Source organism: Panicum hallii, chromosome 1 (assembly GCF_002211085.1).
Source record: "Panicum hallii strain FIL2 chromosome 1, PHallii_v3.1, whole genome shotgun sequence".
Classification (NCBI taxonomy): Eukaryota; Viridiplantae; Streptophyta; class Magnoliopsida; order Poales; family Poaceae; genus Panicum; species Panicum hallii.
In genome coordinates, this window is record NC_038042.1 from 49,486,262 (window position 1) to 49,512,815 (window position 26,554).

The following is a 26,554-nucleotide window of genomic DNA, read 5'->3' on the forward strand; positions in this document are numbered from 1 at the left end:
CACGAAGTGGGCTCCCCCCTCCCCCCGGCCCCCGGCTAGTGGTGGCTACCTCCATTGATACTGTAGCCGCCGCTCGCAGCCACCGCTCGGTCCTGGCTCGATCTGGCACGCGCATCGCAACAGTAACGCCGCGGCCGGCCACGACGCCAGCGCTCCGGCTGCATCGCATTGCCTGCACCACAGTCGCACAGTGAGATCGTAGTAGGTGACTGGACGGGAGTACCGCGTCCGCGGCATGGATCCGGTGGCCGTTACTGCAACAGCCCCGGTAAGATCTCCGGCCGGTAACCGGTCGAAATCACTTGCCACTCTTGCTCGTCGCTCATGCTCGGAAAGACGACAGGTCAAGTGTTTCTCTTGATGACTCTGCTGGTTGTGTTCGAAACGAAGCCTGGATCCGACCAAGCTCGCGCTGGTCCAAAAATCGCGACAGTTTGGCTACGATGGATCATCTTTCCCGGCGCGTTTGCTCCGTCCACATCGCAAATATTTCCGGCACCCGCTCGGATGGGACGGGAGAGGCCGAGGCCGGGGCGGAGGCGGAGGCGTTACCGCGCGGCCCGGCCCGGCCAACGAGCGGCGAACACGGCGGCGCGGTCGAGACCAATCGACCTCCGGGCCTTGACGCAACATGGTTTGGCGCCGCGCTCGCCGGGCGGTCGGGCGTGAGGCGGGGTAGGCCGCGACGCGCCAGCGCCCAACCAACACCCGGTACGGCGCGGCGCGGCACGGCGATGCCGGGAAACCTGGACGGAGTGGGGTGCCCGGGTGGGTGACTGGGTGGCATAAGTGGCAGCACCGCAGCAGCGTGCCAGCGTTGCGACGCCGTAGTGTACCAGGCTACCAGCACCTCCGCCGCTGCTGCATCGGTTCCCCACCCTTCTCTGCCGCCGCGAGTTCCGACGAGAGGGGCGCGCGGTGGCTGGCCGTACCCGGCAGCGAAATCCGGGAGGAAACGGACGGCGGAGGCGTGGGCGCGGGGGAGAGGAAAAAGGGGGAAAAAAAAAGGAAGGATGGCCGTTCTGTTCCGTGCCCGTGCCGTGCCACTGTACCCGTAAGCGAAACCCGGAGGCCGCGGTGCGGTGGCCGGCATGCCCGCCAAGTGGAGCGGCGCCTACGCCACTTGGCTACGGGGTCCGGCTCCGAGGGCTGGCTAGCTAGCCCGCGCGCCCCGCCCCGTTTTCTTTCCCTTTCCTCGCTCGAAACGGCTAGGCGCTGCTCGCCAACGGGAGCCAAAGGCAGGGGCTGGGGACCGGAAGCTTTTTCACCAAAAGAGAAACGGCTAGCCTCCTGTCACGTACAACAACTGTGCAAGTAGGCCGGGGCACACAGAGAGGGGTTTGTGTGCGCCTATGCCTACGCACGTAGAGTCCTACAGAGGTCTACCCCTGGCGTGGCAGCGCTGCTCTCTGGCCTGCCCTCCCGCTATAAACAGAGGAGGAGGGTAGGCGAGGGAGGAGCGAGCTGCGACTGCGAGCCCCGCCCCGGCGCTTGTCTCCAAGGGATAATAAACGTTGCCCAGCTCACTCCGCGCGCCATCGCCTCCTCCCCTGCCGTGCCCTGCTCGGCTCTATATATACGCGAGCGCACCAGCCCGGCAAGCAACAATAAAGGCTGGGTAGAAGAGGAAGGGGAAGCTTGGACCGGTCGAGCTGAGCGAGCGAGAGGGAGAGGAATTAATGGGTGAGGAGGCCAGCTGCAACGCCGTCAGCGTGATGGAGGCCGCCAAGCAGCAGCAGCCGCCCAAGGAGAACGGCCTCGCCGCTGCCGGGGAGGCCGTGACCGCGGCGGCGGCGCCCGACCCCCGGCTGCAGGGCATCTCCGACGCCATCCGCGTCGTCCCCCACTTCCCCAAGGAAGGTGCGCGCCCGCTCCTCTGCCTCTGCCTCTGCCGTCGCCCCCGCTAGGCGATTAATTCTGCTGCTTGCTGCTAGCAGCGCTGATCCCTCTGCTCTCCCTTACTGTGTGTGCATGCATGCGCCGTGGGGGCGGGGTGGACGGTGCAGGCATCATGTTCAACGACATCACGACGCTGCTGCTGCGCCCCGGGGTGTTCAAGGACGCCGTCGACCTCTTCGTCGAGCGCTACCGCGGCATGGGCATCGACGCCGTCGCCGGTAACCACCAGAGAAAACCCCGATCGCCCGACGACACCTCCTCCCTTCTCATCCTCCCCGTCGACTGGTCTCCGGCGTCGCCAGGGCGGCGCGGCACGTCGCTGTCCCGCGCGCGTGCAGCCGGGGGTTGCTGAGGCCTAAGGCTGAGCTGTGGGCAGAGGTCTGAGATTCCGTAAAATCTCTGGACGAGATCTCCCCTGGTCCTTTTACGACACCGCGCTTTTGTCGCCGCGCGCACCCGCACCCGCCCGCCCCTGCTCCTCCTCGCCTGGCGGCTGGCGCCTTTGCTCCGCTCGCGCGCGCCCCTCGCTGCCCGGCTCGCCGCTTTCCTCGAGACGGCGATAACAATATCCTAATCCCGGCAATAATCTTCCCCCACGCTACTGTTCGCTGGACTCGCGTCGCGACCAGCTCGGCCTGCCGTGCCCGTCCGCAGGGTCAGGCGCACCGCGCGCAGGCACAACTCCGCTAGCTCCGGAAGCCGGGAGGAAACCCGTAGTAAATGTGCCGCGCTGTGCTCCCTGTCTCCTCTCTCCTCGGGCCTCGGCCGTGCGCGTGTGTGAGAGAGCGAGGTCGCCGTGCCCTGCCCCTGGCAGGCGGGCCCGTCGCGCCCGTGGCAGAAGCCTTGCTGCCATGTCAGCATGCATGGGCCGGCGGGCGGTCCACGCGGCGTGCGATCTACTCCCCCGTCCTCGGGCACATGACTGGCGCGGGCGCGGCTTTCCAGGCTTTTCCGCCGCGCGGCCGCGGCCCGGCCGGAATCCGCCGCATTCAATAGCGTATCGGGGTGGTGCTGGCGCACGGCGCGCGTAGGAGGCCGGCCCCCTGCCGGCACGGCCGGGAGGATCCCGTCTCGCGGCAGGGGGCCAGGAGGGGCGGGCAGCGTCCGGCCCGGCGCGGCCCCCGGGGGGGACCGCGGGGATCGGACGGGCGCGGCCGCGGGGCGCACGGGATCGGGCGGTTGTGGGGGCGTAGCGGGCGGTACGACAGCGTCGTCGGGCTCTGCCTGCCTCTGGTGGTGGCGCGCCCTGATGTCACTCGCGCGGGCATGCGCCCGATCCGCTGTCGTTTTCGCTGCAAAGCACTGCTTCTGGGATTTCGCTCTGCTCGCTTGTTGGATACTCTGTCCGCTTCTGCGGCCATTGTTTCCTGAATGTCATTTTGTTCTTTTCCCTCTGAACCTTTTCTTTTTTCCGTTTACACAACTAAAAACATCAAAAGGAATTTATTATACTTGCTGCGCTGGTGTTGCTTACGTGGCACACCATCTTTTGCACTACTACTATTTGCCTTTGGGCCTGTTCGTTTCCGGCTATCTAAACTTTAGACTCATCACATCAAAAAGAATCTTGCTATTTAGAAGTATTAAATAAAATCTGTTTATAAAACTTTTTGCACAGCTAGGTGCTAATTCGCGAGACAAATTTAGTGAGCCTAATTAATCCATAATTTGCCACAGTGATGCTACAGTAATTATTCGCTAATCATGGACTAATATACCTCATTAGATTCGTCTCGCGAATTAGCACTAGGGTTCTGCAATTAGTTTTGTAATTAGACTTTATTTAATACTTTTAAATGATAAGATTCTCTTTGATGTGACCTCTCTAAAATTTAGATAGCCGGAAACGAACGCACCCTTTGTCAGGCAATTACTTGGCACTGTCAGGGCTTTCATGCTCGCATTCAGGTTTTGCACCGGTTCTGACATGGCGTTGTGCATACCATGTTTACCCCAGGGATTGAGGCCAGGGGCTTCATATTTGGCCCGGCGATCGCGTTGGCCATCGGCGCGAAGTTCATACCGCTGCGCAAGCCTAGGAAGCTCCCAGGTGAGATCTTCTTGTGGATGGTGTGTCCTGTCCTGTGTCCTCGGTTCATTCCCATAATCCCATACTTTATAGCCAGTTGTTGCTTTTGTAATGGCTAGCCTGTGGGCTGTGGCGGTGACACCCTAGTTAAGTAAGTTTAGCGAGCAGATTTGGCTAGCAGGCAGTAAAAGTACGCGCCCTTGCCCATAATCTCTGACACCAAAGATGTTGCTCTAGCCTGCACCTTTTCTGCATGCAACCCCGTGACGGAGTATTATTAACAAATGCATGGGGCTTTTATGCAAGATCTTTCTGCTCTTTTCACGTGTTCTATTACTCCAAGAGATGCTGTGGCAGCACCACTACTTGCCCAAAGTGTGGTTCTGAGTGGCTGGCTAGTTAAACAAGGTTTGTTGAACAGTAATCGAGGTGTGCTGACATTCGCTTTTGCAAACCTTGAAAGGCGAGGTGATCTCCGAGAAATATGTTCTCGAGTACGGGACTGACTGTTTAGAGATGCACGTTGGAGCTATCGTGCCTGCTGAGCGCGTGATCATCGTCGATGACTTGGTTGCGACCGGTGGTACACTTTGTGCCGCGATTAGGCTTCTCGGTACGTGTTCTAACTCAAGTTTATGCATTCAAACAAATTCTTGATCAATGTAAAATTGTATAGTAAATTACTCCTATATCTTTCAGTAGATACATTTTTCTTATGGATGCCATTTTTTCTCTGAAACTTTGGAGTGTCAGTGTCTGTTTCTGTTTGTTCATCGCTATTCATGGTCCAGTTGTACAGTTAAGCTTTTCAATTGTGCATCATGCACCTGTGACATCGTAGCAAGCTCTTCTGCCCCACAGCATTAGTGCATGTCAGTCGGCTCAGCAACAGATTATCCAGTACCGCTTGTCTTCGAACTTTGCCATGTCTGTACTGTAATTTAGTAATGCTAGGCTTTTAGTAATCTGCAATTGTCAGTAACATGCACCACCTTTATGATTTTTACGGTACCTTTTTAGCCTTTATGATTTAAAATTTTATTTCTCAGGACATGTTTTATAGCTTATAATTCTCTGCATAGCTTTTCTGTATGGCTTCAGTCTTGAGGGAAAAAAACAACTATTTTAGCTTATAATTCTCTGCATTAACAATTTGCTTTCCAGAACGTGCTGGAGCTGATGTGGTCGAGTGCGCATGTCTCATTGGGCTCCCAAAATTTAAGGTATTATTGTACTCATGACTATCTGAACTACTGACAGGCAAAATCACCCGTTTACTATTTCAGTACTTTGCTTTTGCTCTGAAGTATGAAACATTTCAGTCGGTGGCATGCTGCAGTAGTAGCCGGTATTATAAGTTCACTATTTAGATAATGTCTGCAGGATACGCCTGATACCACCTGTTATAGTGTTATTGTAGCTTTATAGATCGTGTAGCCAATGGTTTTGTTATGTACCGAGGCCAGGAGCAACTTGCGTTGCTTTTTAACTGTTATATAAGTACGATCAACATGACCGTGTCTGCTCTGTTCCCAACATCTAAGATACTCAATATCTGTACCAGCTGGGCATCCATTTAGACTGGTAGACATGACTAGGTGAGATTTGGCTGTGCATTGTCTGTGATTGTCTAAATAAAAAACTGTAGAAGGTGCCTGCATTGCACCTGTTTCATTTGGTCATATTAACTTTGCTATAGCATGAGGGCACACCTCTGTTGTAGTACAGGTTGTGGGTGACGGATGCTATTACTGCCTGCATCTTGTTTGTACCATGGTTTCAGGATAAAGAGAGCTGAAATTTGCAACGAGTAGCGCAGCAGTCACTCATTTTTGCTTGTCAGTTTAATCCATTTCTGTTTCAGTAACTGTTTACATTAGTAATTCGCAATAAAATATGAATTTTCATTGCTAAAAATTTCAAACTGATTGATCTAGAAAATGGTCTGAAACTTGTTAACCGAGGTAGCAACTTCCCTGCAGAATTTCTACAAGCTTAATGGAAAGCCTGTCTACGTACTGGTGGAGTCCCGTGAATCTGATAAATAAGAAGTGCCGGTCAGGTGGGCGATATTGTCATGTTATCCTATTCAGCTGCGTGTGTGGCGTATCAAGTGCTTCGCTACATTCGTTTCTGCGTGTTCTTAAGCGTAGTGGCACACTTCTTTTGCTCATTTCCGCCGCCTCTCGTTTTTTTTTTCCAGGAATGATGGTGGGTTCATTCCTAGCTACTGCATGCAATTGAAAGGTGGAGGGGCATCGACAACTATGCCGTACATTACTATGGCTAGCTGCTAAGTCTTGGTGAGGGGAGAGGTTAGAGAGTGTAGTCTTGTAGGCTTGGTAGTTTTTTTTTTCAGAGTACTGAAGGAGCTTGTAGTTCTGCTGCCGGGAACATGGTTATTAGCTGAATCAAGGTTGCTGCTGTTCCATTGCTGGTTGATTGGCGCAATCTGCATGATAAACGGAACTTCAGAGAACAACTTCGACAGCATTACGCATGCTTAACGTCTAGGATCCTGTTAACTTGCTACTCGTATCTCTGAACTCGTTAGGTTAGTGACAGGATACGAGAAAATGGCTGGCTGGTCTAGTGATCCGTCATCCGTGAGCACGGAGCAGCGACGACGATTTGAATCGGTAGCAACTTGTTGCTATTCGTACTTCTGAACACCGCCTCTGTTTCCACCGCGCCGGCCTTGTCGTCTGACAAGCGGCACGGCGCCGCCCCATGCTCATGGATGACGCCACGTCGCCACCGATGGAAAATCCCGCGGCAGGCATTGATTGCGAGGAACCGGCAGGCGTACGCCCGCGGTCCACCCAAATGAATGCCGGGGGTAGGCTACGTGCATGTCAACCTCACGCATCTCCATCCTCCATGCATGCGGCACTGGCGCTCGCGCCAGCGGCGAACCTCGTTCGGGATCCCCAGGCGACGTGTTGTCGCATCGCTCGGCAGGGGCCGCAGGCCTACGCGCAGCGCCGTAGCCCGTGCCCCGGCCCGCCCGGGCGTACAGCGCGCGGGGACGGACAAGGGGGCCCAGCGTACGGGCGCGTGTAGGCCTACGCGGGGCGCGCGGCGCGAGGCTGCCGGCTCGGCACTGCAGGCGCCGGGCGGTGGTGGCGTGCCCCCGCTGCGCGGATGCTGGCCTTTCCGGCGCCAAACCGGACGACGGGTGGCAGGAGCGCACAGTGCCATGCGGTATCTCCCGCTGCGGCGGCCAGGTTGGGGGGGGAAACGGCCGCACGCACCGTACCTGCCTGCCCGGGCGACGTGTCGACCGTCCGGAGCCTGGCATCGTCAGATTTCAGCCCAAACGACAAGAGGCCATGCATCGCTTCCCGGCAGTGTTTTGGGCCGTAAGAGCATCCCAAACGACAAGAGCTATTAGCAGATAGCAGGATGCTTTCAAAAAAAAATAGCAGATAGCAGGATGGTGGGGGTGGGGTGGGCAGTGCATCTTTGACCTGTACCGGTGTACTTATTCTTCATGTGCCCGTTCACCAATTCAATTCAGCCCACCAAGAGTCCAAAGCACATACCCGTTTGCTCTTCTATTCTTTCTGCTCCACTCAAACCAAGTTTCTGCAATGCATAGGCTACACGATTAGAGGCTGTTCTACGCCTCCCACGATGGACTCATCATCCGAGGGGGTGAAGGGTACTCGCTGCTCGTCCGCCACCCATATTGCCTTTGGATAGACGGATTTTGCAGTAGCATCAAACTTACAGGCCGTAAATGCAACATGAAACGATTTGTATTTCACGACGAAGGGAGTATAGCGTAGTATTTACAATTTCATCCAAATTAAACTTTTGATTTGTCTTGAAGATTTTTTTTGGTAATATTAGGAAACAAATAAAGTTCTTGAGTGGCAAAGTTGAACCTTTTGCTTGGGATTTTGAAGTCCTTATTTAAGCAACAAAGGTTCTTTAGCAGCAAAATTAAACCTTGATTTTCCCTCAATATTTTTGAGCGCTTATTTTAAGTAACGAATAAATTTCCTGAGAAACAAAATCAAACCTTGATTCTGCTTCCAGATTTTGGAGCGCGTATTTTAAGCAACAAATAAATAAATTTCCTGGCTGGCGAAATTAAACCTCGTTCACAATTTTTTAATGCTTATTTTAAGCAGCAAACAAAGCCCTCGCGGACAATCAGGGGACGCACATCTAAACGACGGCGCAGTGGATGTGCAATCTCCATATCCATCCACAATAATAAGGAGCGAAATGGCAAACGATATCCGTATCCTCCAATTACTTCCCGTTTGAGTGACGATAGAATGCTATCGCTGATCTAGATCCTCCATCCGTTGAACCTGCAGGCCCTTTGCTCGGATGCACCAGGAGCATCCCATCAGATCGGCGACGCACGGCGCCACCGTATCCCGGCTGGTGGATCGCTGGATCTCATCCCCTCCCCGAGGATTTGCTTGTTTAATCGGGGTCCCCCGGCTCGGCGCCGTGAGTGCCCCGTGGTGACATCGCACACTACATACCCCCCTCTATCCTGCCCGTCCGATTCTGTGATCCCGACGCGAGATCGCGATGTGACCAGCACGCGCGTAGTAACCCCAACGTGACAGCGAGAGGCGGGCCAGGCAACTTGCCAAAGCGCGCACCCGCTCGTCCCCGTCCGCGCTCCCGATAAAAAGGCGGCCGCCGCGCTGGCCGGGCAAGCCTGGCAGGCGCGGGCGCGGCCGGGGAGAAGGTTCCGCAGGCCGCTGACCGGTGACCGCCGCGCCGCCGAGTCGGTCGGTCGCCGGGGCGAGAACGAGACAGCCAGGCAGGCAGGCAGGGCACCGTTATACCAGCGCGGCGAACAAAACGGCCAGTTTTTATTTCCGCGGCCGTCGCGTGCATCGGGCCAGCCAGGGGCCAAGTGGGGGTGGGGACAGACGAAATATCCTCCTGCTCCTCGTCCCCGTTCTTCCTCGGCGTGCTCGCGGGCGGGCGGGCGGGAGGGGGCGAGGCGGATCGGGAGGAGGAGATCCCGGCGTCCCGGGCGGAAGGGGAGGAGATGGCGAAGGGCGGCGGGGAGAGGGGCGCGCTGCTGCCGGTCTCGGCGGACGACGGGAAGGGCAACGGCGGGGGTGGGGCGGGCGAGGACGCCGCGCTCTTCAAGGGGTCCGCCATGACCCGCCGCGGCGCCGTCGCCGCGCTCTCCTACATGGCGTGCTCAGGTACGTGCCGCGCCCGATCCGCGCCCTCCCGGGCGGTTTTGGCTGCTTCCTTCGGCGGCGGTGCGATGCTGGTCTCGGTTGGGGGCGAGTTGCTTTGTTCGTCGCGTTTCAGCGAATTCGGGGTCGGGAGAGCATCTGCATCACGTGTGCCTACTTGTTGCTTGTGCTAGTCGTCACGCCTTCTCTTGAATTCAGCTACTAGCCTTTTGGGGTTCGTGCAGGATGGTTGACTTGTGTTTTGGGCTTTTTCGCTACACGACCGAGCTTTTGGGAACAGACCATTTTCGTAATTCGGTTGCTACGGGGTGTACGCAAAGTGCATAGTACACACTCCGTACATGTTTGTGAAATGCTAAAAGTAGGATCCGGCTATTTTTCATACAGATAATTGGATCTGCCATCATGGCGAATATGTCAAATACTGTGTCCCGTTGCCTGCTTGAGTAGGTCTAAGTGTATTACTTGGGCACCCTTGTAGAATTCTGTTGGAATACAATTGAGAATGTAATCGGTCATCAGTGAAGTTAGTAAGATATCTGGGTGGCACCTGTGTCAAACAGAAATCAGACGGAGGGCCTGTCAGGAAGCATGGTCCCCTGTTATATGATGTACTTGTTAGTTTGGTGCTGATTATAGGATGTAAACAGCTTCAACACCCTGATTGTGTGGTGCTACAATTGGATAAGAATAGCTATTTGATAGATCAGACACATCATTGTCATCATCTAACTAACTAACTAGCCTTTTGAACTGAAACCTGCCCATTTGTTCGTATGAAGAATTAGAAGAAAGGAAGGTGGTCCCACTGAGGAAAAACACAGGAGAGAAATCAGTAAACAGTTTTCTCTTTCAAGAAAAATTGAGTGTGGAGGGTTTATGAGTTATCGTTAAGTGACAAATGAGTTTTGGGTTGTGCATTATCTGTGTTTACTGGAGGTTGTAGAACAGTGAATGGGTTATCGTAATTGGGCTGGCTGTGTTCGAGTGACTCATAATACCCTTCTTCCCTTTTGGATTCATGACTAAAACTGCACTGCAATTTTAGATTCATGACTTACACTGCACTGCAATCCACTGTTGCATTCGAAATCATTCATCTAAAGCAATCGCTGCTGCGAAATGGGACATTATTTTTGCTGATAATACCAGTTGAAGTGGTAGGGCAAAATGCATCATAGTCAGTTTTACTTGAATAACCACTGGACCTTAATTTTGGTTTGCTGCAGTTGCTTCTTTCAAATATTTAGATAGATTGCATATTTGCATCGAACTTCTGATTGGGTGACGAAAAATGGAAAAATAATGATGCTGATGCTGATTGTTCAACACTTGCTAATGGGGAAGATAAATTGCTTTCAGTGCTTGCTGTAACTGTACTTGGTACATGTTGTTACCCAACCTTGAATGTTTCCAATGGCACATAAAATGTGCGGCAAAGCAAATAATTGGCTTCTTGACAACTGTTCACTTTATTGCTTATCCTCCTTAACATGTGCAGTGTGCCAATGCGGTATTTAGTTATGTTGTCTTTGCATGTTGCACTTGTGTGCCTCAAATTATCTACATGCTGTTGATCTGTTATTAATTTATATGCATCACATTCACTCTATGTTGCCTAGTTTTTTTAGCTCCAGAAGCATGATACACCAAATAATGAATGTCCATAGAGAAATAATGTGTTGGTTTTGTTTCTTTTTCTGTTTTGAGACCTCAGACATTTTTGTACTAATTTTGTTGACTCTTTGATTTGCAGTGTTGCTAGTGATGTTCAACAAAGCAGCTCTATCTTCGTATAATTTCCCTTGTGCAAATGTCATCACACTCCTTCAGGTACTATATATGTTCTGGTAAAATCCGTGTTGTGCATGCTTCTTATGTTTTTTCTGGATGAATGTTTCACTTAGGAATTTCAAGTTCACAACAGAGCACATAGAAGTTTCATGTTTGTATTCCAAAGAATTTGTTGCAAACACTTTCTTTTAAGTTCTTAATGTTGCATGGGTCTATGTGAGTTTCCACTGGTAACTGGTTTTCCAATGGATACAAGAAGAACAAATGACAAATCCCACCCTGGATTGTTCTAAATTTGAACTGATGAGCAGTGTTCCTGTGGGGTCCAGATGGGAATCTCATTTGTGATGGTATTGGTACCTGGGTGATCTGGTCGAATTCAACATCTAAATTCAACAAACCAAACTACCTGGGGAAAAGGGGGGACTGCACATGTTCCTCTCTGAGTGTTTTTTTGTTAATTTAATATTTGAAATTTGAAAGCCTGGGCTAGTCAACCCATGGTAGATTCAAATACCATCCAATGCCATCTTTAATTTTATATTAAGAATGATCCAGTTCTTGCTTGATGTGCTTCAAACTAATTTCACTTTTGCTTTTGCTTTGGAAATAGTGGCTCCCAAATCTTGAGGTAGCTGTTGATGAATCTTTATGAAACCTTCCTTGTCTTTAGACGTCTGTTGATTAAATTTGTTTGCATCTTTATTCTTTTGTTTGTGTACTTCTTTCTTTCATAACACTTAACAAATATGTGCAGATGGTGTGCTCAACATGTCTTCTTTATGTTCTGAGACGGTTAAAGATCATCTCCTTCACAAATAGTGATCCATCAGTGCCTTCTGATTCACTATTCTTTGTGCCGTTTAGGATATTGTTGCGCACCACACCTCTTTCTTTGGCTTATTTACTCTACATGGTATGCTGACTCCCTTACTTACAAAATTAAACTGTATAATGCATTGCTTAATCACTTGAAATTCTGACTGGTGTTTCCATTCTTGGTAAAAAGCTAGCTTCAATGGAATCTGTCCGTGGAGTCAACGTTCCTATGTACACAACTCTTCGGCGCACAACAGTAGTGTTTACCATGACCATGGAGTATTTCTTGGCCAAGCAGAAGCACACCCCACCTATAATAGGCAGGTAAATGTATAGGCATTTATATAGTTTGTTTTCTTCAATCTCAATATTGTTAGCACACAGCATGTTCTAAAATGAATCGTATGCAGTAGTTAGCTAGTATAAGCATCAATCATTTAATGCACTAACGTCCTAGTCAGTGTTATATTTCAGCACATTATCATTTTTAGAAGTCTTTGATTTATATAATTCTATTTGTTCTATCTATTAGTAATAAGTTTCTGTGCCTACTGCTGTACCTCTACTTATTTATCTGGATACTGCATTTGTTAAGCTGAACGCTTTCAGAACTTAACGTTCTGAATCTGTTATGGTCCACTATCTGGTTGTTAACCAAGGCTTTATCAGTGTGGCTTTGATCGTATTTGGAGCGTTTGTTGCTGGAGCTCGAGACTTGTCATTTGATGCTCGTGGGTATGCCATTGTCTTCGTGGCCAACATTACAACTGCTGTTTATCTTGCTACTATAAACCGTATAGGTAAAGCAGTTGCCTTTTCCAACTTATACTGTCGTTTCACCTTAGATAATCTTTCTGATCAGATGTTTTTTTTTGTTTTTCTAGGAAAATCTAGTGGTCTCAATAGCTTTGGCCTGATGTGGTGCAATGGTATTATTTTGGTTGCTATTAACTTGAGATCAAACTTCATATGCTTTAAAGTCTTATATCCTGTCTGTCTGTATTTCAGGACTTGTCTGTGGACCTTCAGTACTGTTCTTGACATATATCCAGGGTGACCTAAAGAGGGCCATTGAATTTCCATACCTTTATTCCCCTGGGTTTCAGGTAACACCATGGATTTAAAGCTAATTTTTGCATCGCCAACCCTTCTGCTATCAATGTTTGAGGATGCACATACAAACGTCAAAAACACACATCATGTCAGCCGCTAGCCAGTTAATCCTTGGACTCGTGTTGGGTCTGGAATTTTTGCTTACACCACATTGATCTGCTTCTTTCCACTATCTTTAAGAGCACTCAGACCCAGAAATTAGCTTCACTTGCGCATGTTACTTTAACATCTGAGCACTATCTTGGATGTAGTCACAAAGTCTGAGCCAATAGTACGCTACCACTAGCTTTGCTGGTGCAGTGGTGCTGGTAAGTTTTGATAATACCACCCTCTAGTACCATTTATCATGTTTTAAATTTACCTGTAATTATTTGTAATACTACAAACAGGAAACACGCTTCATCCTCTTCCACAGTGATTTATTGATATTGCCTGTCTCTGGTTTTGAAACATCAAAGTTCTTTCAATCGTTCTAAGGATGCAGCATGTGTTACTATTGTATAGCTATAGATGATCTCGAGGTCACTTTTACATGTTAATTTGTTATTTTTGTACTAATTTAATGGTCAAAACAGGCAGACAAAAAATATGATTCTCATGTCATGTCATGTAGAGCCTGTGATGTGAAGCTATGGATGCCGCTAATAATCCAATTTCACTTGTAGGCTGTGCTGCTATTTTCATGCATCCTAGCATTTCTGCTGAACTACACCATCTTCTGGAATACGATCCTGAATTCTGCACTCACACAATCAATGTGTGGTAACTTGAAGGTAGGTCTACAGTCAAGTTATTACACTCTACTGAACATATATAAAAATATTGTCGAGCGGTGTTCATTTTTTGTATTTATGCAGGATTTCTTCACAGTTGGGATTGGTTGGGTACTCTTTGGTGGGCTTCCTTTTGATCTGGTAAGTTTTGATCTTGTTTCTTGCATGCCATTAACTCTTCAATCCCCCTCCTGAGTACTGAACCCATGTTTTCATATGGCAGCTTAATGTTATCGGGCAAGGGCTAGGCTTTCTGGGCTCTGGATTGTATGCCTACTGCAAGATCAAAGGAAAGTAGGCATCTGAGATCAAATGGAAGTAGATACTGGTGTTTAATTGAGAGGGGCCAGTGTGCTTTAACCAAAGTAGCGTTGTTCATGCTGTTTGCTCCTGCATACGGGAGAGAAATTTTGTAGGTTTTCTTGTATGTATAAACTTAAGTTCATGGATACAAGAATGACCGAGAAAATAGAGTATACCGAGATTTGACTGCTGCTGTATCATCGCTTCTCTTTTATAAACTAGAGTAACCATGCTGAATGCACTGATTTACTATGTTTAAACACAATAACTTACATTTACTTTTAGTAGAACATGTAAAAGGCAAGTAGTACAGAACGATCTGATCGATTGCTCTATTCCCGGACACGTTCAGTTGCCCAAGTGCAACCATCTATATATGCCCCTATACAGCATCAAAACATTTCATTTGCCAAAATATTGAGTTCAGAAGCACCAAAATGGTGCGTCTTTCGTTTTCAGCATACTATAAACATTGCCAACAAACACGCTCACTTAGTTAAGAACCTATTTTTTACGAGCATAGCTTTTCTGAGTAGCATTATTGTTGCAGTCTATCAGAAATATCTCATCGTAGTGTACACGCCAATTACCCAAGATAGAGGTGTGAATACATGTCATAACAAATATCGCACTGTAACAAGTAATCCGTCGAACAAAACTTAGCTTTAGAAAGCTCAAAGGAGGTCATTACAAACTTATGCGTCTAGAGCCTATATAAGCCGGCAGAACTACCAGTTCAAACTGAATCTTAGGTGCTCCAAAGGTATGGCAAATTTATGCTCAGTGTCTATCTACCACAGCCCTCAAGTCATCCAAAATTACTCAGTTGGCTTGTCCGGGTCATCTTCCTCAGGTTCTTCCTTGTCTGGATCATCCTCCTGTGGTTCCTCCGGAGGTGGTTGTTCTTCCTCTTCCTCTTCTTCATCATCGTCCAGAGGATCATCAGCTGGTAATGGATGCGGCAATGGTGTCTTCATTGGGCTGAACTTCGGGAAGATATCAGGTCGTCTCCCAGGCTTTGGTCTCTCCCATTCCTAGCAACATTCAAAAGACAATAGACATTAACCTTGACGCCAACGCAGAAGCAAAAGGTAGATGGAACATCATATCTAAATCACTATAGTCATGCTTGGCATTGCTTTGGTAGGGAAGACATGTCAAACACAACAATAACTAGAATAATCATTGGGGGAAAAATGACAAGAGATCTGCACCTACTTTGGTTATACTCAAAAATACATTGCCATGAGCCCCGGAAAGGCTCAGTATGCTCATAGGTCAGAACATGTCCGGCCTTCAAAACCATGGCAGTGAGTCTACCAAAAGGACCTTATGACTGGTCCTAAGTCACAAAAATCTATCACTTTTATCATAAAGACTTTTCACAACTTTAAAGTTTAAACACAGAGGTACAGAAGGTAGCAAATTTATGCATGTCATGTTTGAAACAAGCAGGATACCACAAGATACAAGATCAGAAAAACGATTTAAACAATCAGCAACATGAAGTGCCATTATGACATCGAAACTACAACTGAGAAATGAAAACTCTTAGGTTTATGGCTTATTTCTAGTCAGGACAACCTGTGCAAGTAAACTTAGGATTGTTCAAGCGTATGGGAGGCCATTTACAAAATATTATCTAGCATCCAATAAAGTGTGATAGTTTTGATAGATGCAACATAAAACAATCAGTTGAGTTAAATGCATATTTTTGTGTATGGGCATCTTATTCAGAGATCTACGAACTAACAAGACCCTCAAAAATTGATGAAGGACAAATCAGCCCTCGCAACACCTCCTGTCGGAAGCTAATGAGCATCATGCTTCCTACCCAGGCACCCAGCCAGGCGAGCCTTTTGACACCAGAGACTTATTTACACAACATATCCTTATTGGCTTCTTTCCTCATGTTGCGCCTAAGACTGTTGACCACATCTTCAAACTTGTGCGGCTTGGATGCTACAACACAATTCATATCTTCAGCGTATTCAGCGCTTTAAATTGCTTGCTTCTTTGCTTTACACAACATATCCTTATTTTTTTTTTCAGAAACTACTTATTTAACTATATAATCCCGTAGCATTTCTACTGATCTTATCATGTTGGGTCCCTAAATTTCTCTAATCCCGTACTTGCTCAGCTGAAATGACCTAAAATTTCCCCAACCGGAGCCTCTCCAATCCCGCAACGACAAGCCGCTAAACAATAAGCGAACAGAGGGTAGGGGGGAAAGAGCAGGAGAATTACGATGGGGAAGTCGAGCGGCGACCGCCGCGTAATCTTCTCCTCGTCGGGGGCCGCGCAGACCACGAGCGCGCCCCACCTGCGCCGCCTCCCCACGGGGACCACCGCCCGCGCTAGGGCGGGAACGCCCCCGGCTGCGGAGGCGGGGGCGCCGGGCGCCGGCGCCACCGGCGGCGCGGCGGCCGGGGCCGAGAGGCACCACGCGGACGCCATAGTTGGGAGGGGAGGGAGCTCAAGGTAAGGCCTCTCTCTCCCTCTCTCTCGATTCGCCTGGGTTCCTGGGCAGAGAAGTCGGGTCGGAATGGAATTCGCGTTCCGTGTGGGAGGGCTGCGGCGTCCAGTGAAGCACCGGGCGGCTCAACGAGACCCGCCTTCCCTTCTGCCTGCGGGGGCGATAAGAGAGAGGTCGGCAGCGCGTGCACTGGAGAAGCTGACTTGGCGCGGTGGTGTGTCCGGGGGCGGCCCATCACTAAACGAACCACACGGCCTGCTTACGCCGGCCCACCGTGAGCAAGACCCAACCCAATGAACAAGCGGCTCACATCACTGGCAGGGCCCGCCCGGAGCGAGCCAGCCGCACCCGTATCGGCCCAAGCACCCGCCGCCATCAACGTTCACTGAGCAACCATGCCTGCCTCCCGGCGAAAGAAAAGATCCACCCGGCCCGGCGGCAGGGCGGCTGCCACCTGCAGCCCATGCACGGGCGGCCACGGCAGTCGCCTGCCTGTCTCGCCGCACCTGACACGCGTTCGTGCCCTTGCGCATTTGCAGCCCAAATCTCCGCACCGCTCATGCAGTCGCATGCCCTCCTCGTCCCAGACTCCTCCCCCGCCGAGCCGAGAGCAGCGGTATATTAAACTAACCGCGCCACTGGCCAAACAACCCCCCCTACCCACCCCCAACGTGCGACGTGTGCGTGCGGCTCGCGAAGAAACGCGAGTGCGCGTGTGCACGCGCACGGGGCAGACGCTTCCAACTTCCAAGTCCAAGCACACGAGGCTAGGAGACACCAGATGCGAGTTGAAAACCGGTGGGAGCAGCAGCCACTGCTGCAGGGCGGTCCGCGGAGGCGGTGGTCCTTTTCACCTCTTTGTCTCACCCCCGGTGGACGGAGCGCCCCGTATTTTTGACCGGCCGGCGATCGCCCGCCCGGCCGTCTCCATTGTTTAACCCCGTGCGTACGCACACGGCGTAGCCCGAGGAGGGCCGGGGTTAAAAGTTAAAACGTGTTCGCCGGCCTGCCAGCCAGACTTAACATTTAACCCCCCCGTTGAACGGCATGTACTGTTTCACTTTTTCACCGCGCGACGCCGCTGCCCTTTCCATCAGGCCGCGCCCCGGCCGGGCTCCCTCCGCCTACTACTGGTAGTCCGGTAGGTTTGACGGTCAAAGCCTGGGCAGGGAGCGCGGGAACCGAGCGCAGGACCGGTCCGGACGCCAATATTCTACCCCAGGACCAATACGCCGCTCGTGGGAGGCCGCCGCGCACCCCGCGCGCGGCTACGAGAGAGAGGAGGTGGTGGCGCGCGCGCGCGCGGCCGAGGCGAGGAGGATCCCGTGCGTAGGCTGTGTGTGCGTGTGTGCGTGCGCATGGGGAAGCCGCGCGGCGCCTCACGTGCACCGTGGAAAACACCAACGACGCTGCCGCCTGCCGCCTGGGCGTGTACATGTGGATGCAAAGACAGACGAGCTGAAGGGAGGACCGACATTTTTGGGCGAGGCTAGCTAGCTGCAGGCGGCGGCAGCCCCGCCAGGGGGGAGATTTTGGGTGGTGGTAGGCCAGGGCCAGGCCGGGAATGGGATGGCGAGCAAGTTGTGGTGGATTACAATGCGATCTCAGTGGCGAGGTAGATTTGTGGGAGCATGTTTGGCGCGCGCAGGTGTTTGCGTGTAGATGTAGGCACCCACCATCCACTCATGGGCCACGAGTCATGGGTTCGCGGGGAAAAGATAGTACCCAGTTGATTCGGATGCTTAGCAAGATGCAGGAGGATTTGCTTGCTTGCAACTTGCAGCACATGTTCTGGTGCCGATCGACTTGTAGTAAAAAGGCCGGCCGGGCAGATATGTATCTCGATCGGTGAAGCTAGATGGGGTCGCCGTTGGATGCGATCTACCTGTAGCTGCTGTGGCAGCCAATAGATATCATCATGATGCATCCACTACATGTATGATGTGCAGGAGTACTCGCGTTTGTTTCACCTCAACTCAAAGCAGGCTTGCGGATGTGCATTAGTACGGATCAGAGTTCAGATCAACCCTGCATGGTACGAACTATTATACCACCAACCAGCTACCTAATGGCATTGGCATTTTCCATTTCTATCTTCCTCCCCGTCCCCGTGCATGCAATCCTGCTTGGTCTTGGATCACTGCACATGCATACGCATGGCCCGTGAGGGAGGATCAGAGAGGAGGGGAGGGTCATGGGGCATTAGCTAGGCATGTTCGCAGAGGCGTTTAGGGCAGTCCTCGATCCAGCGCGTGCCGCAAGCAATGTTACGCTGCGGCGATCCTCTGATCCCCTCCGCGCGCTAGCTAGCTAGCGGGTGTGCCCGGAAGACAAGGGTGTGTGTCCTCGTAGAGGGCACAGCCTGCAACCCCGGCGCCACTACTTTATTCCGAGTCACCGTGACCTTTCTTTAGGGTTAACCTTTCTCGCTCTTTGGGGCTGGATGGGCGCTTCTCGATACGGAGAGGGAAGAGAGAGAGGGAGGTTAGGGAGGGGGCAGACACGCCCGCCCGACTGATGCGGGGAAGACCGTGGGTTTGGATCATTTGATTATGGTACCAAGGAATGATCAACAAAAGATAACAAACTGTGTAGGACGCATTAGAATATGCTGCGTAGGACCAGAGGGAGTGAGCTTCACACTATACTGACACTTTCAGTTTCAGTCTTGCATTTTCAGAATATAGCAGCTTGCTAGGTGATTTGACGTGTCTACACACTGGACTACCTTATATGCCATATGTACTACTGTGAAGCAGGTAGTGACAGATACGTCAAAAAGGTAAAAGCCATGGAATCCTTTACCAGTCTTTGTCTATCACTGCATGCGCTCTGAAACCTGCCTGTTCATTTCAAACTGAACAACTAGGAAAACCTCTACTACAACTCCTCAATCAAGAAAGCCATGAAGCGATCTCCTCCGTTCGTCCTCGGTCGTGCAAGAAGAACACAAGAACATTCAGCTACACCGGCATTGGTGGCCTGAGGCAAAGGGCAGCAGCTAGCACACGCCGCTGCCAAAATCAGAAACTGGCGCGCCATTTCCGAAACTTGGGGTTCGGCTTCGGTCAGTCCAAGCAGGTCATACCAGTCCAATCCAGCGATTCACCTCGAACGCCCGCCCCGGCCCCCGCGCGAATATTATAGAGCGGGCGGGCCTAGGCTGCCACCGCTGCCCGCGTAGCCTTGTGCCCTATTAGTGGCGGGGCGGGTTGGAACTCGGAGGCGCAAGCACGCACGCGCGCGCGGGCCGGCCGGCGGCAGCGGGCGCGCATGCCGCGGCTCGCCTCGCCGGTCGCCGCGACATGTCAGAGGGATCGTTCGGCTAGCTAGCTTCAGCTTCCACAGGTGGGCGTGCGTGCGCGCGCGCGCGGCCGGCCGGGCCGGGGTTTGACCGCCGCGGCGAGCCCCCCCCCTGCCTGCTAGCTGCTGGCCTTGTTCCCTTTTCTTTTTCCCCGGCCCTGCGCGCGGGAATCTTTCGCTGGATTCGCCGTCGTTGGACGGGACGAACCGTCCGCACAGTACCTGGCCGCGCTCGGCAGGTGCATGCATGCGTGCGTGGGCGCACGGTTGCATGGCGCGTCGCGTGACCTTATCGGATGCTTCTTCGATCTTCTTCTTTTTGATTGATTGAGATCCAAGGAAATGTTGGCTGGGCTGATCGTTTTTAAATTAAACAGTCGATCAGGCCGGCTTCGTCCCGGCCTGATCCAGTGATCCGATCCTGTTCTGTAGTCAGTACATGTTCCGATCGAGTCAGCAGCTTTCTTTTCAGACTGGATGGATGGAGGCGAGAAATGGATAGGATACGTGTGGGCCGTGAATTAATACTAGGATAATTGGTTTAACTATTACTACATGTGAAAGCAGCTCTCTGGAATGCGTATGAACTGACACGAGTTGGGCAGCTTAGGAGCCATGCACGCCGGTTAATCTTTCAGATTGCTAGCGCAACGACCCTACAGCTGCCTGATTTTTTTTTACTTCCTCGGGTTGTAATTTCCCTGTAAACTTAACGTTGAATCTGCATAGAGAATGATGTGCTGACTGATCAAACCTGGGTCCACTTTCCTGGCCAGAAAAGAAAAGGAAAAAGTTTTGGTCCACTTGATAAAGAATGGGACTTATGCTTGAGAATAGTTAAACCATGCAATCTCCTAATAATAATATGCAACTTCGACATTCTAGAACTAGCATTTCTGGCTGGTAAAGCAAATTGATGCACTCAGATAGCCTCCATGTGCTCTGAGCTTCACTATATTTTCTTTTTTGCTTGAAGTGTACTAGTAACATTTTAGATAAAAAAATCTACTAGATCTCTAATGTGTTTTTTTTCCTTGACCTGTTTAATCTTTGTTAAGAAGCAAAAAAACTGGACTACGCTGCTGCGGCCTCTTATAAATACAGACCTTGCACAGCACTTTCACCTCCTCTCAGGTGGCCAGGATATTTTTTCTGGCCTCTTCCTGCCCTCTTCACATTGACCCAAAATGTAGAGCTGCCCCTGGAAAGCTATACCTCCATCCCCCTATCAGCTTCCAAGTTCCACCTTACATCCTCGCTCCTCCCCCTCTCGCCAATGCTACCACCGCTCTGATCGCAGACAACCCTAACCCTCACTGTTCCATCACCGCCCCCGGCCGTAGATGGCTTCCGCCAACAACTGGCTCGGCTTCTCGCTCTCGGGCCAGGACAACCCGCAGCCTAATCAGGATAGCTCGCCTGCCGCCGGCATCGACATCTCCGGCGCCAGCGACTTCTACGGCCTGCCCACGCAGCAGGGCTCCGACGGGCACCTCGGCGTGCCGGGCCTGCGGGACGATCACGCTTCCTATGGCATCATGGAGGCCTTCAACAGGGGCCAGCAAGAAACACAAGGTGAGGAGCGAGGCAAGAAACTCAATGTTGCTTGATCTCTTTCTGGCTGTTTGTATCGTATGGTGCACACTAACACTATCCCATGGTTTCTTTTCCCACTTGTTTCTTGATATTTGATGTGTGGGTGCGCGAGCAGATTGGAACATGAGAGGTCTGGACTACAACGGCGGCGCCTCGGAGCTCTCGATGCTCGTCGGGTCGAGCGGCGGCGCGGGCGGGGGCACCGGCAAGAGGGCGGTGGAGGACAGCGAGCCCAAGCTCGAGGACTTCCTCGGCGGCAACTCGTTCGTCTCCGAGCAGGATCAATCCGGCGGCTACCTCTTCTCCGGGGTCCCGATGGCCAGCAGCACCAACAGCAACAGCGGGAGCAACACCATGGAGCTCTCCATGATCAAGACCTGGCTACGGAACAACCAGGTGCCCCAGCCGCAGCCGCCGGCGACGCATCAGCCGCAGCCCGAGGAGATGAGCACCGACGCCAGCGCGAGCAGCTTCGGCTGCTCGGATTCGCTGGGAAGGAACGGCGCGGTGGCGGGTGGGAGCTCGCAGAGCCTCGCGCTCTCGATGAGCACCGGCTCGCACCTGCCGATGGTTGTGGCCGGCGGCGGCAACGCCAGCGGAGCGGCGGCCTCCGATAGCACGTCGTCGGAGAACAAGCGAGCGAGCGGTGCCATGGATTCGCCCAGCAGCGCGATAGAGGCCGTCCCGAGGAAGTCCATCGACACGTTTGGGCAGAGGACATCTATATATCGAGGTGTAACAAGGTTAGAGCATTGATTAGCTTGTGTCTTCGATACATACTGTTCTTGTTCTTCTTTGTTCATTTCAAATTGGTCTAGCACTCTACAGTTAGTTAGAAAATAGCAATGATGGCCTTGTTGAGCGAGCGCGATCGATCCATCGAGAACATGAACTATCATCAGATCTATGCTAGCTAGCAAATATTAATAATGCAATCTCTCGAGGCAGCGGCCACTCTATTGTGCTTTTGCTCTAGTAGTTCATATGATACTTGGAAAATAATAAGGTGATTAATTTACAGGTACACTCTTTTTTTTTAACTAGCTAAGGAGTACACACTTATTAGTTTACTAAGGGAGTGTATGGGATATCGTAATGTTTTTTTCGTATGATGTGATCACGATCGAGAGCTTATATGCCATTGATCAGTTAGGTGGTCGTGAAGTTTGTATGCATGTACAATTCATTGACTAATCATGAAGCAGTTAGCCATTGAATTGGCAGTTCTAGAGTGCATGATTAGTGTCACTTTTACTACTACTTTTGCCAATGAACATCAAAAGCTATATATTTGCAGCTGTATTTTTGCTTAGCTTTGGAGGTATTTAGGATATAGACGGTGATAATAACAAATGTATTTTAAATGTACTATATGCATTGATCTGAATTTTATTGTTTGCTTATTTATGCTATGAATTTTTGCTTTGTGCGCAGACATAGATGGACAGGGCGTTATGAGGCTCATCTCTGGGATAATAGTTGTAGAAGAGAAGGGCAGAGTCGCAAGGGTAGGCAAGGTAATGAAATATGTATCCATATATAATCATATCACTTTTCTCCTCCATGGCAAAATAGTATATATATGTATACCTTGAGCTACTGATTAAGTATTGTGTCTTCTGTTACATTAACATTCCGGCTTTGCACGTTGCCTCCGTAAATGACATCGATAACGTGCAGTTTATCTCGGTAAGCATTCACATTTTCAATGTATATATCTTTTCATTTTGGTGGTTTCACCTTGTCATTTTACTCGTTCATGTACATGTACACTTGTTAGGCGGCTATGACAAGGAGGACAAGGCAGCAAGGGCTTATGATTTGGCAGCTCTCAAGTATTGGGGCACTACTACTACAACAAATTTCCCAGTACGCAAACTCCTATAGATTTTCTGCGAATTCTTCTAATTAGCAAGCATCATTATGTGATCTACTTCCCTTTAAATTCATTTGTTAACTAATATGTAGGCTTATTGAGTGAAATCGTTGTTTTTCTTGTCTCGCCAAAATTTTCTTGTTGCAGATAAGTAACTACGAAAAAGAGCTAGAGGAAATGAAACATATGACTAGGCAGGAGTACATTGCATACCTAAGAAGGTAGTATTTGATGCTTATTTCATATGTCGCTGTTCAACTCTTGACTGGACGATTCCGCTAACTGTAATATGATCCAATACACATGCAGGAATAGCAGTGGATTTTCTCGTGGGGCTTCAAAGTATCGAGGAGTAACTAGGTAACTCAATTAATTGCCTATACATATTTGACACAATGCACAACTAAGACACACTATATGCATGGCATGTATACGCTTAATATCTGGTCCATATGTTCACAAAAGTATTATTAGATTTTTTTCAAAGGAATTCAATTAATTTTACCAGTGATGATTTGTACACTCTTTTCCGACCTTGTACTGAAATAATAGTTCACCGAGCAGACACCACCAGCATGGGAGATGGCAAGCAAGGATAGGGAGAGTTGCAGGAAACAAGGACCTCTACCTGGGCACATTCAGTAAGCTGCATTTTTCTTTTCTTCCTTTTGTTTTGTTTGAGAACTCACCCAGTACAGTAAGCGCTACTTATTAGGTGACACACATATGGAAATTAAACCAAATTGCTCGCCTAATGAAGATTCTTAAATAAATAAAGTAGCTAATGGCTACGCGCATATATATATATATATATATTATCCCCAAGATCTAAGTCATCGACCCGTACTTGTTTAGTCAAATTTCTTGAAATCTTTGTCTCGTAGAACTGAAGATTGGATATTCTATATGTTGCCCTATGGGGGCATAAAATAGTGATCGCCCGCCGCATTAACTATGTCCCAAATGTACCTTTCCAAGTTTTTGTCTCAAAGTTGTCTGAGAAAATCGGGGCATGGGGTCAAAGGCCCGGCTTGAATTGAAAACCCTAGTGCTAGCTTTGAATCACACAGCTTGCACCCCCTGCATGCATGCATGCGATACGCAACACATGCATAGCTGCTGCCTGCTAGACCTGATGACCTGCATTGGGAAACAACCAACCCTAATGATCATGCATCCTATTCCTATAGCTAACCGTCGTGCACATTCCCTCCCTCCTCGTACAACGTAGGCACCGAGGAGGAGGCGGCGGAGGCCTACGACATCGCCGCGATCAAGTTCCGCGGGCTCAACGCCGTCACCAACTTCGACATGAGCCGCTACGACGTGAAGAGCATCCTCGAGAGCAGCACGCTGCCCGTCGGCGGCGCGGCCAGGCGCCTCAAGGACGCAGTGGACCACGTGGAGGCCGCCGGCGCCACCATCTGGCGCGCCGACATGGAAGGCGCCGGCGTGATCTCGCAGCTGGCCGACGCCGGGATGGGCGCCTACGCCTCGTACGGCCACCACGGCTGGCCGACCATCGCGTTCCAGCAGCCGTCGCCGCTCACCGTGCACTACCCGTACGGCCAGGCGCCGTCCCGCGGGTGGTGCAAGCCCGAGCAGGACGCCGCCGTCGCGGCCGCCGCGCACAGCCTGCAGGACCTGCAGCAGCTGCACCTCGGCAGCGCCGCCCACAACTTCTTCCAGGCGTCGTCGAGCTCGACGGTCTACAACGGCGGCGGCGGCGCCAGCGCCGCCGGGTACCACCAGGGCCTCGGCGGTGGCGGCGGCTCCTTCATCATGCCGTCGAGCACCGTCGTGGCCGATCAGGGGCACAGCAGCACGGCCAACCAGGGGAGCACCTGCAGCTACGGGGACGACCAGGAGGGGAAGCTCATCGGGTACGACGCCATGGTGGCGACCGCCGCCGGCGGGGACCCGTACGCCGCCGCGAGGAGCGGGTACCAGTTCTCGCAGGGCTCGGGGTCTACGGTGAGCATCGCGAGGGCCAACGGGTACTCCAACAACTGGAGCTCCCCTTTCAACGGCATGGGGTGATCAAGAGACGATCGAAGAAGAAGAAGAGGGGGGCAGGAGGAGCTAGTGGCTAGTGACGATAGGGGATTAGCTAGCTAGAGAAATCATCAAGTCTAGGTTAGAGTCTTTGGTCTCATCGTTGTTTGTGTTTCGACGTACTCATCAGGTTCTGGTTCCGCACATTTAACCCGTGCGTGCATGTGAACGGTGCTGCTGCCTCTCTGGAAGCTGGTAACGGCAGGTCAGGGTAAGTAAAGTTAGCGTTGTAAGTTTGCCCTGACTTGCGGTTAGTTTTGGGTAGTTTCAGAAGGGTCCAGTTAATCTCTTCAGAGGACTCAATCACCATCGTGCTATGAGAATAACTTCATCATATTTTTTTTTTCTGGTCACTGCAGTTACTTTAGTCGTCTTATCTTATTATGTTCCTCTATCTGTCAGTTACTGAAGATAATTTAATTTCCATGCACTGAAATAAAAACTGGCGGGGTTATCGTGCTAGAAACAGCAACACTCCAGTTCTGCGAAATGGTGGCAGAGAAGTGAAGATAGCGTAGCTTCAGTTTGATCGATTGCATGCATGCCGCTGGCAATCATTAATTAGAATAAGTTAAGAATAATTGAACTAAGGCAGAGTCAAGGCTAGGGAAGAATCAACCGGCCGGCGGCCGTACCAACCTATCAGCTGAGAACTGCTTGTCTGTCGTTCGTCCAACATTGCCGTGAGGGAAACTGAACTTCTGCTAGGATCATTGCCATCGCTACACACCATCACGCAGGCATGCCGCCTTGAGGGGAGGCATCGCAACGACCACCACTGCCGCACGGGCCGCACCTATGCACGGGTCATGCTCGACAACGAATCCTTCTACGTACGTTAGCAACCTCAGGTCTACGGTTGATCATGTGACGAGTTTGTACGTACCTTAGCATTCACTATACGTTGTACCTCTAATAATGTACACTCCTGATGAATACATTTACCGGCCTTGCATTGTGTACATTTAGTCATGCCCTTTCATGGCCCCAGTAGCTAGCTAGGGTGCAGTGTTGTCGCAAATGTCTTTTCTTATTTTTGTCCAGTGTGTAGCCTCTCACGAAAGTACTTCCTCCGTCTAGAAATGTAAAACTTATTTTGATTGGAAAAAGTCAAATTTGATAAACTTTGACTTGTAATTTAGTTAGATTATTATATATATACATTTAGTGCATAAAATTTGCATAAATATATTCGTATTCAAGGTGGTTTTGCGATTTTGTTGTGTCTTTAGCGATTGGCACTATAATGTAAGAGAAATCATAGGTCAGAATCTACTATGGAAGACTTTTCCTGATCACAATATGTCTAACATTTATTGATAGAGGGAG

The 26,554-nt window shown here is 50.6% G+C and overlaps 4 protein-coding genes across 5 annotated transcripts; 3 read left to right on the forward strand and 1 right to left on the reverse strand.

Moving 5' to 3' along the window:
• Window positions 1-1,445: 1,445 nt before the first annotated feature.
• Window positions 1,446-6,410, forward strand: LOC112899235 (adenine phosphoribosyltransferase 2-like). Its single transcript, XM_025967634.1, has 7 exons — window positions 1,446-1,860; window positions 2,007-2,117; window positions 3,857-3,949; window positions 4,392-4,541; window positions 5,093-5,151; window positions 5,911-5,990; window positions 6,132-6,410. The coding sequence occupies exons 1-6, from the start codon at window positions 1,680-1,682 to the stop codon at window positions 5,974-5,976; spliced, it is 660 nt and encodes a 219-aa protein (XP_025823419.1). The 5' UTR covers window positions 1,446-1,679; the 3' UTR covers window positions 5,977-5,990; window positions 6,132-6,410.
• Window positions 6,411-8,626: 2,216 nt separating this feature from the next.
• Window positions 8,627-14,116, forward strand: LOC112883983 (nucleotide-sugar uncharacterized transporter 3-like). The gene is made up of 10 exons (XM_025949267.1): window positions 8,627-9,117; window positions 10,871-10,947; window positions 11,666-11,824; window positions 11,918-12,051; window positions 12,397-12,527; window positions 12,612-12,656; window positions 12,736-12,833; window positions 13,506-13,613; window positions 13,698-13,754; window positions 13,837-14,116. Exons 1-10 carry the CDS (start codon window positions 8,955-8,957, stop codon window positions 13,909-13,911), a joined length of 1,047 nt encoding a protein of 348 aa, XP_025805052.1. The 5' UTR covers window positions 8,627-8,954; the 3' UTR covers window positions 13,912-14,116.
• A 386-nt stretch (window positions 14,117-14,502) lies between these two features.
• On the reverse strand, window positions 14,503-16,542 carry LOC112883994 (cell surface glycoprotein 1-like). The gene is made up of 2 exons (XM_025949277.1): window positions 16,167-16,542; window positions 14,503-14,950 (listed from the first exon to the last, which is right to left on the reverse strand). The coding sequence occupies exons 1-2, from the start codon at window positions 16,374-16,376 to the stop codon at window positions 14,735-14,737; spliced, it is 426 nt and encodes a 141-aa protein (XP_025805062.1). The 5' UTR covers window positions 16,377-16,542; the 3' UTR covers window positions 14,503-14,734.
• A 4,300-nt stretch (window positions 16,543-20,842) lies between these two features.
• Window positions 20,843-25,578, forward strand: LOC112900045 (AP2-like ethylene-responsive transcription factor BBM1). 2 transcript variants are annotated; one of them, XM_025968765.1, is made up of 9 exons: window positions 20,843-21,273; window positions 21,410-22,037; window positions 22,729-22,811; window positions 22,975-22,983; window positions 23,075-23,163; window positions 23,318-23,391; window positions 23,480-23,530; window positions 23,723-23,811; window positions 24,402-25,578. In XM_025968765.1, exons 1-9 carry the CDS (start codon window positions 21,042-21,044, stop codon window positions 25,208-25,210), a joined length of 2,064 nt encoding a protein of 687 aa, XP_025824550.1. In that variant the 5' UTR covers window positions 20,843-21,041; the 3' UTR covers window positions 25,211-25,578. The 2 variants fall into 2 exon arrangements, with proteins under 2 accessions (XP_025824550.1, XP_025824559.1); XM_025968774.1 differs by having other exon boundaries at window positions 23,735-23,811.
• The last annotated feature ends 976 nt before the right edge of the window (window positions 25,579-26,554 follow it).

Coding starts and splice junctions, on each gene's coding strand:
- LOC112883994 (XM_025949277.1), bottom strand. CDS start 16,376: ATGGCGTCCGCGTGGTGCCTCTCGGCCCCGGCCGCCGCGCCGCCGGTG. Junction 14,951..16,166: donor CGCCGCTCGACTTCCCCATC/GTAATTCTCCTG, acceptor GAATGTTGCTAG/GAATGGGAGAGACCAAAGCC.
- LOC112900045 (XM_025968765.1), top strand. CDS start 21,042: ATGGCTTCCGCCAACAACTGGCTCGGCTTCTCGCTCTCGGGCCAGGAC. Junction 22,038..22,728: donor ATATATCGAGGTGTAACAAG/GTTAGAGCATTG, acceptor CTTTGTGCGCAG/ACATAGATGGACAGGGCGTT. Junction 23,812..24,401: donor CCTCTACCTGGGCACATTCA/GTAAGCTGCATT, acceptor CGTACAACGTAG/GCACCGAGGAGGAGGCGGCG.
- LOC112883983 (XM_025949267.1), top strand. CDS start 8,955: ATGGCGAAGGGCGGCGGGGAGAGGGGCGCGCTGCTGCCGGTCTCGGCG. Junction 11,825..11,917: donor TGGCTTATTTACTCTACATG/GTATGCTGACTC, acceptor CTTGGTAAAAAG/CTAGCTTCAATGGAATCTGT. Junction 13,614..13,697: donor CAATGTGTGGTAACTTGAAG/GTAGGTCTACAG, acceptor GTATTTATGCAG/GATTTCTTCACAGTTGGGAT.
- LOC112899235 (XM_025967634.1), top strand. CDS start 1,680: ATGGGTGAGGAGGCCAGCTGCAACGCCGTCAGCGTGATGGAGGCCGCC. Junction 2,118..3,856: donor GGGCATCGACGCCGTCGCCG/GTAACCACCAGA, acceptor TGTTTACCCCAG/GGATTGAGGCCAGGGGCTTC. Junction 4,542..5,092: donor TGCCGCGATTAGGCTTCTCG/GTACGTGTTCTA, acceptor TTTGCTTTCCAG/AACGTGCTGGAGCTGATGTG.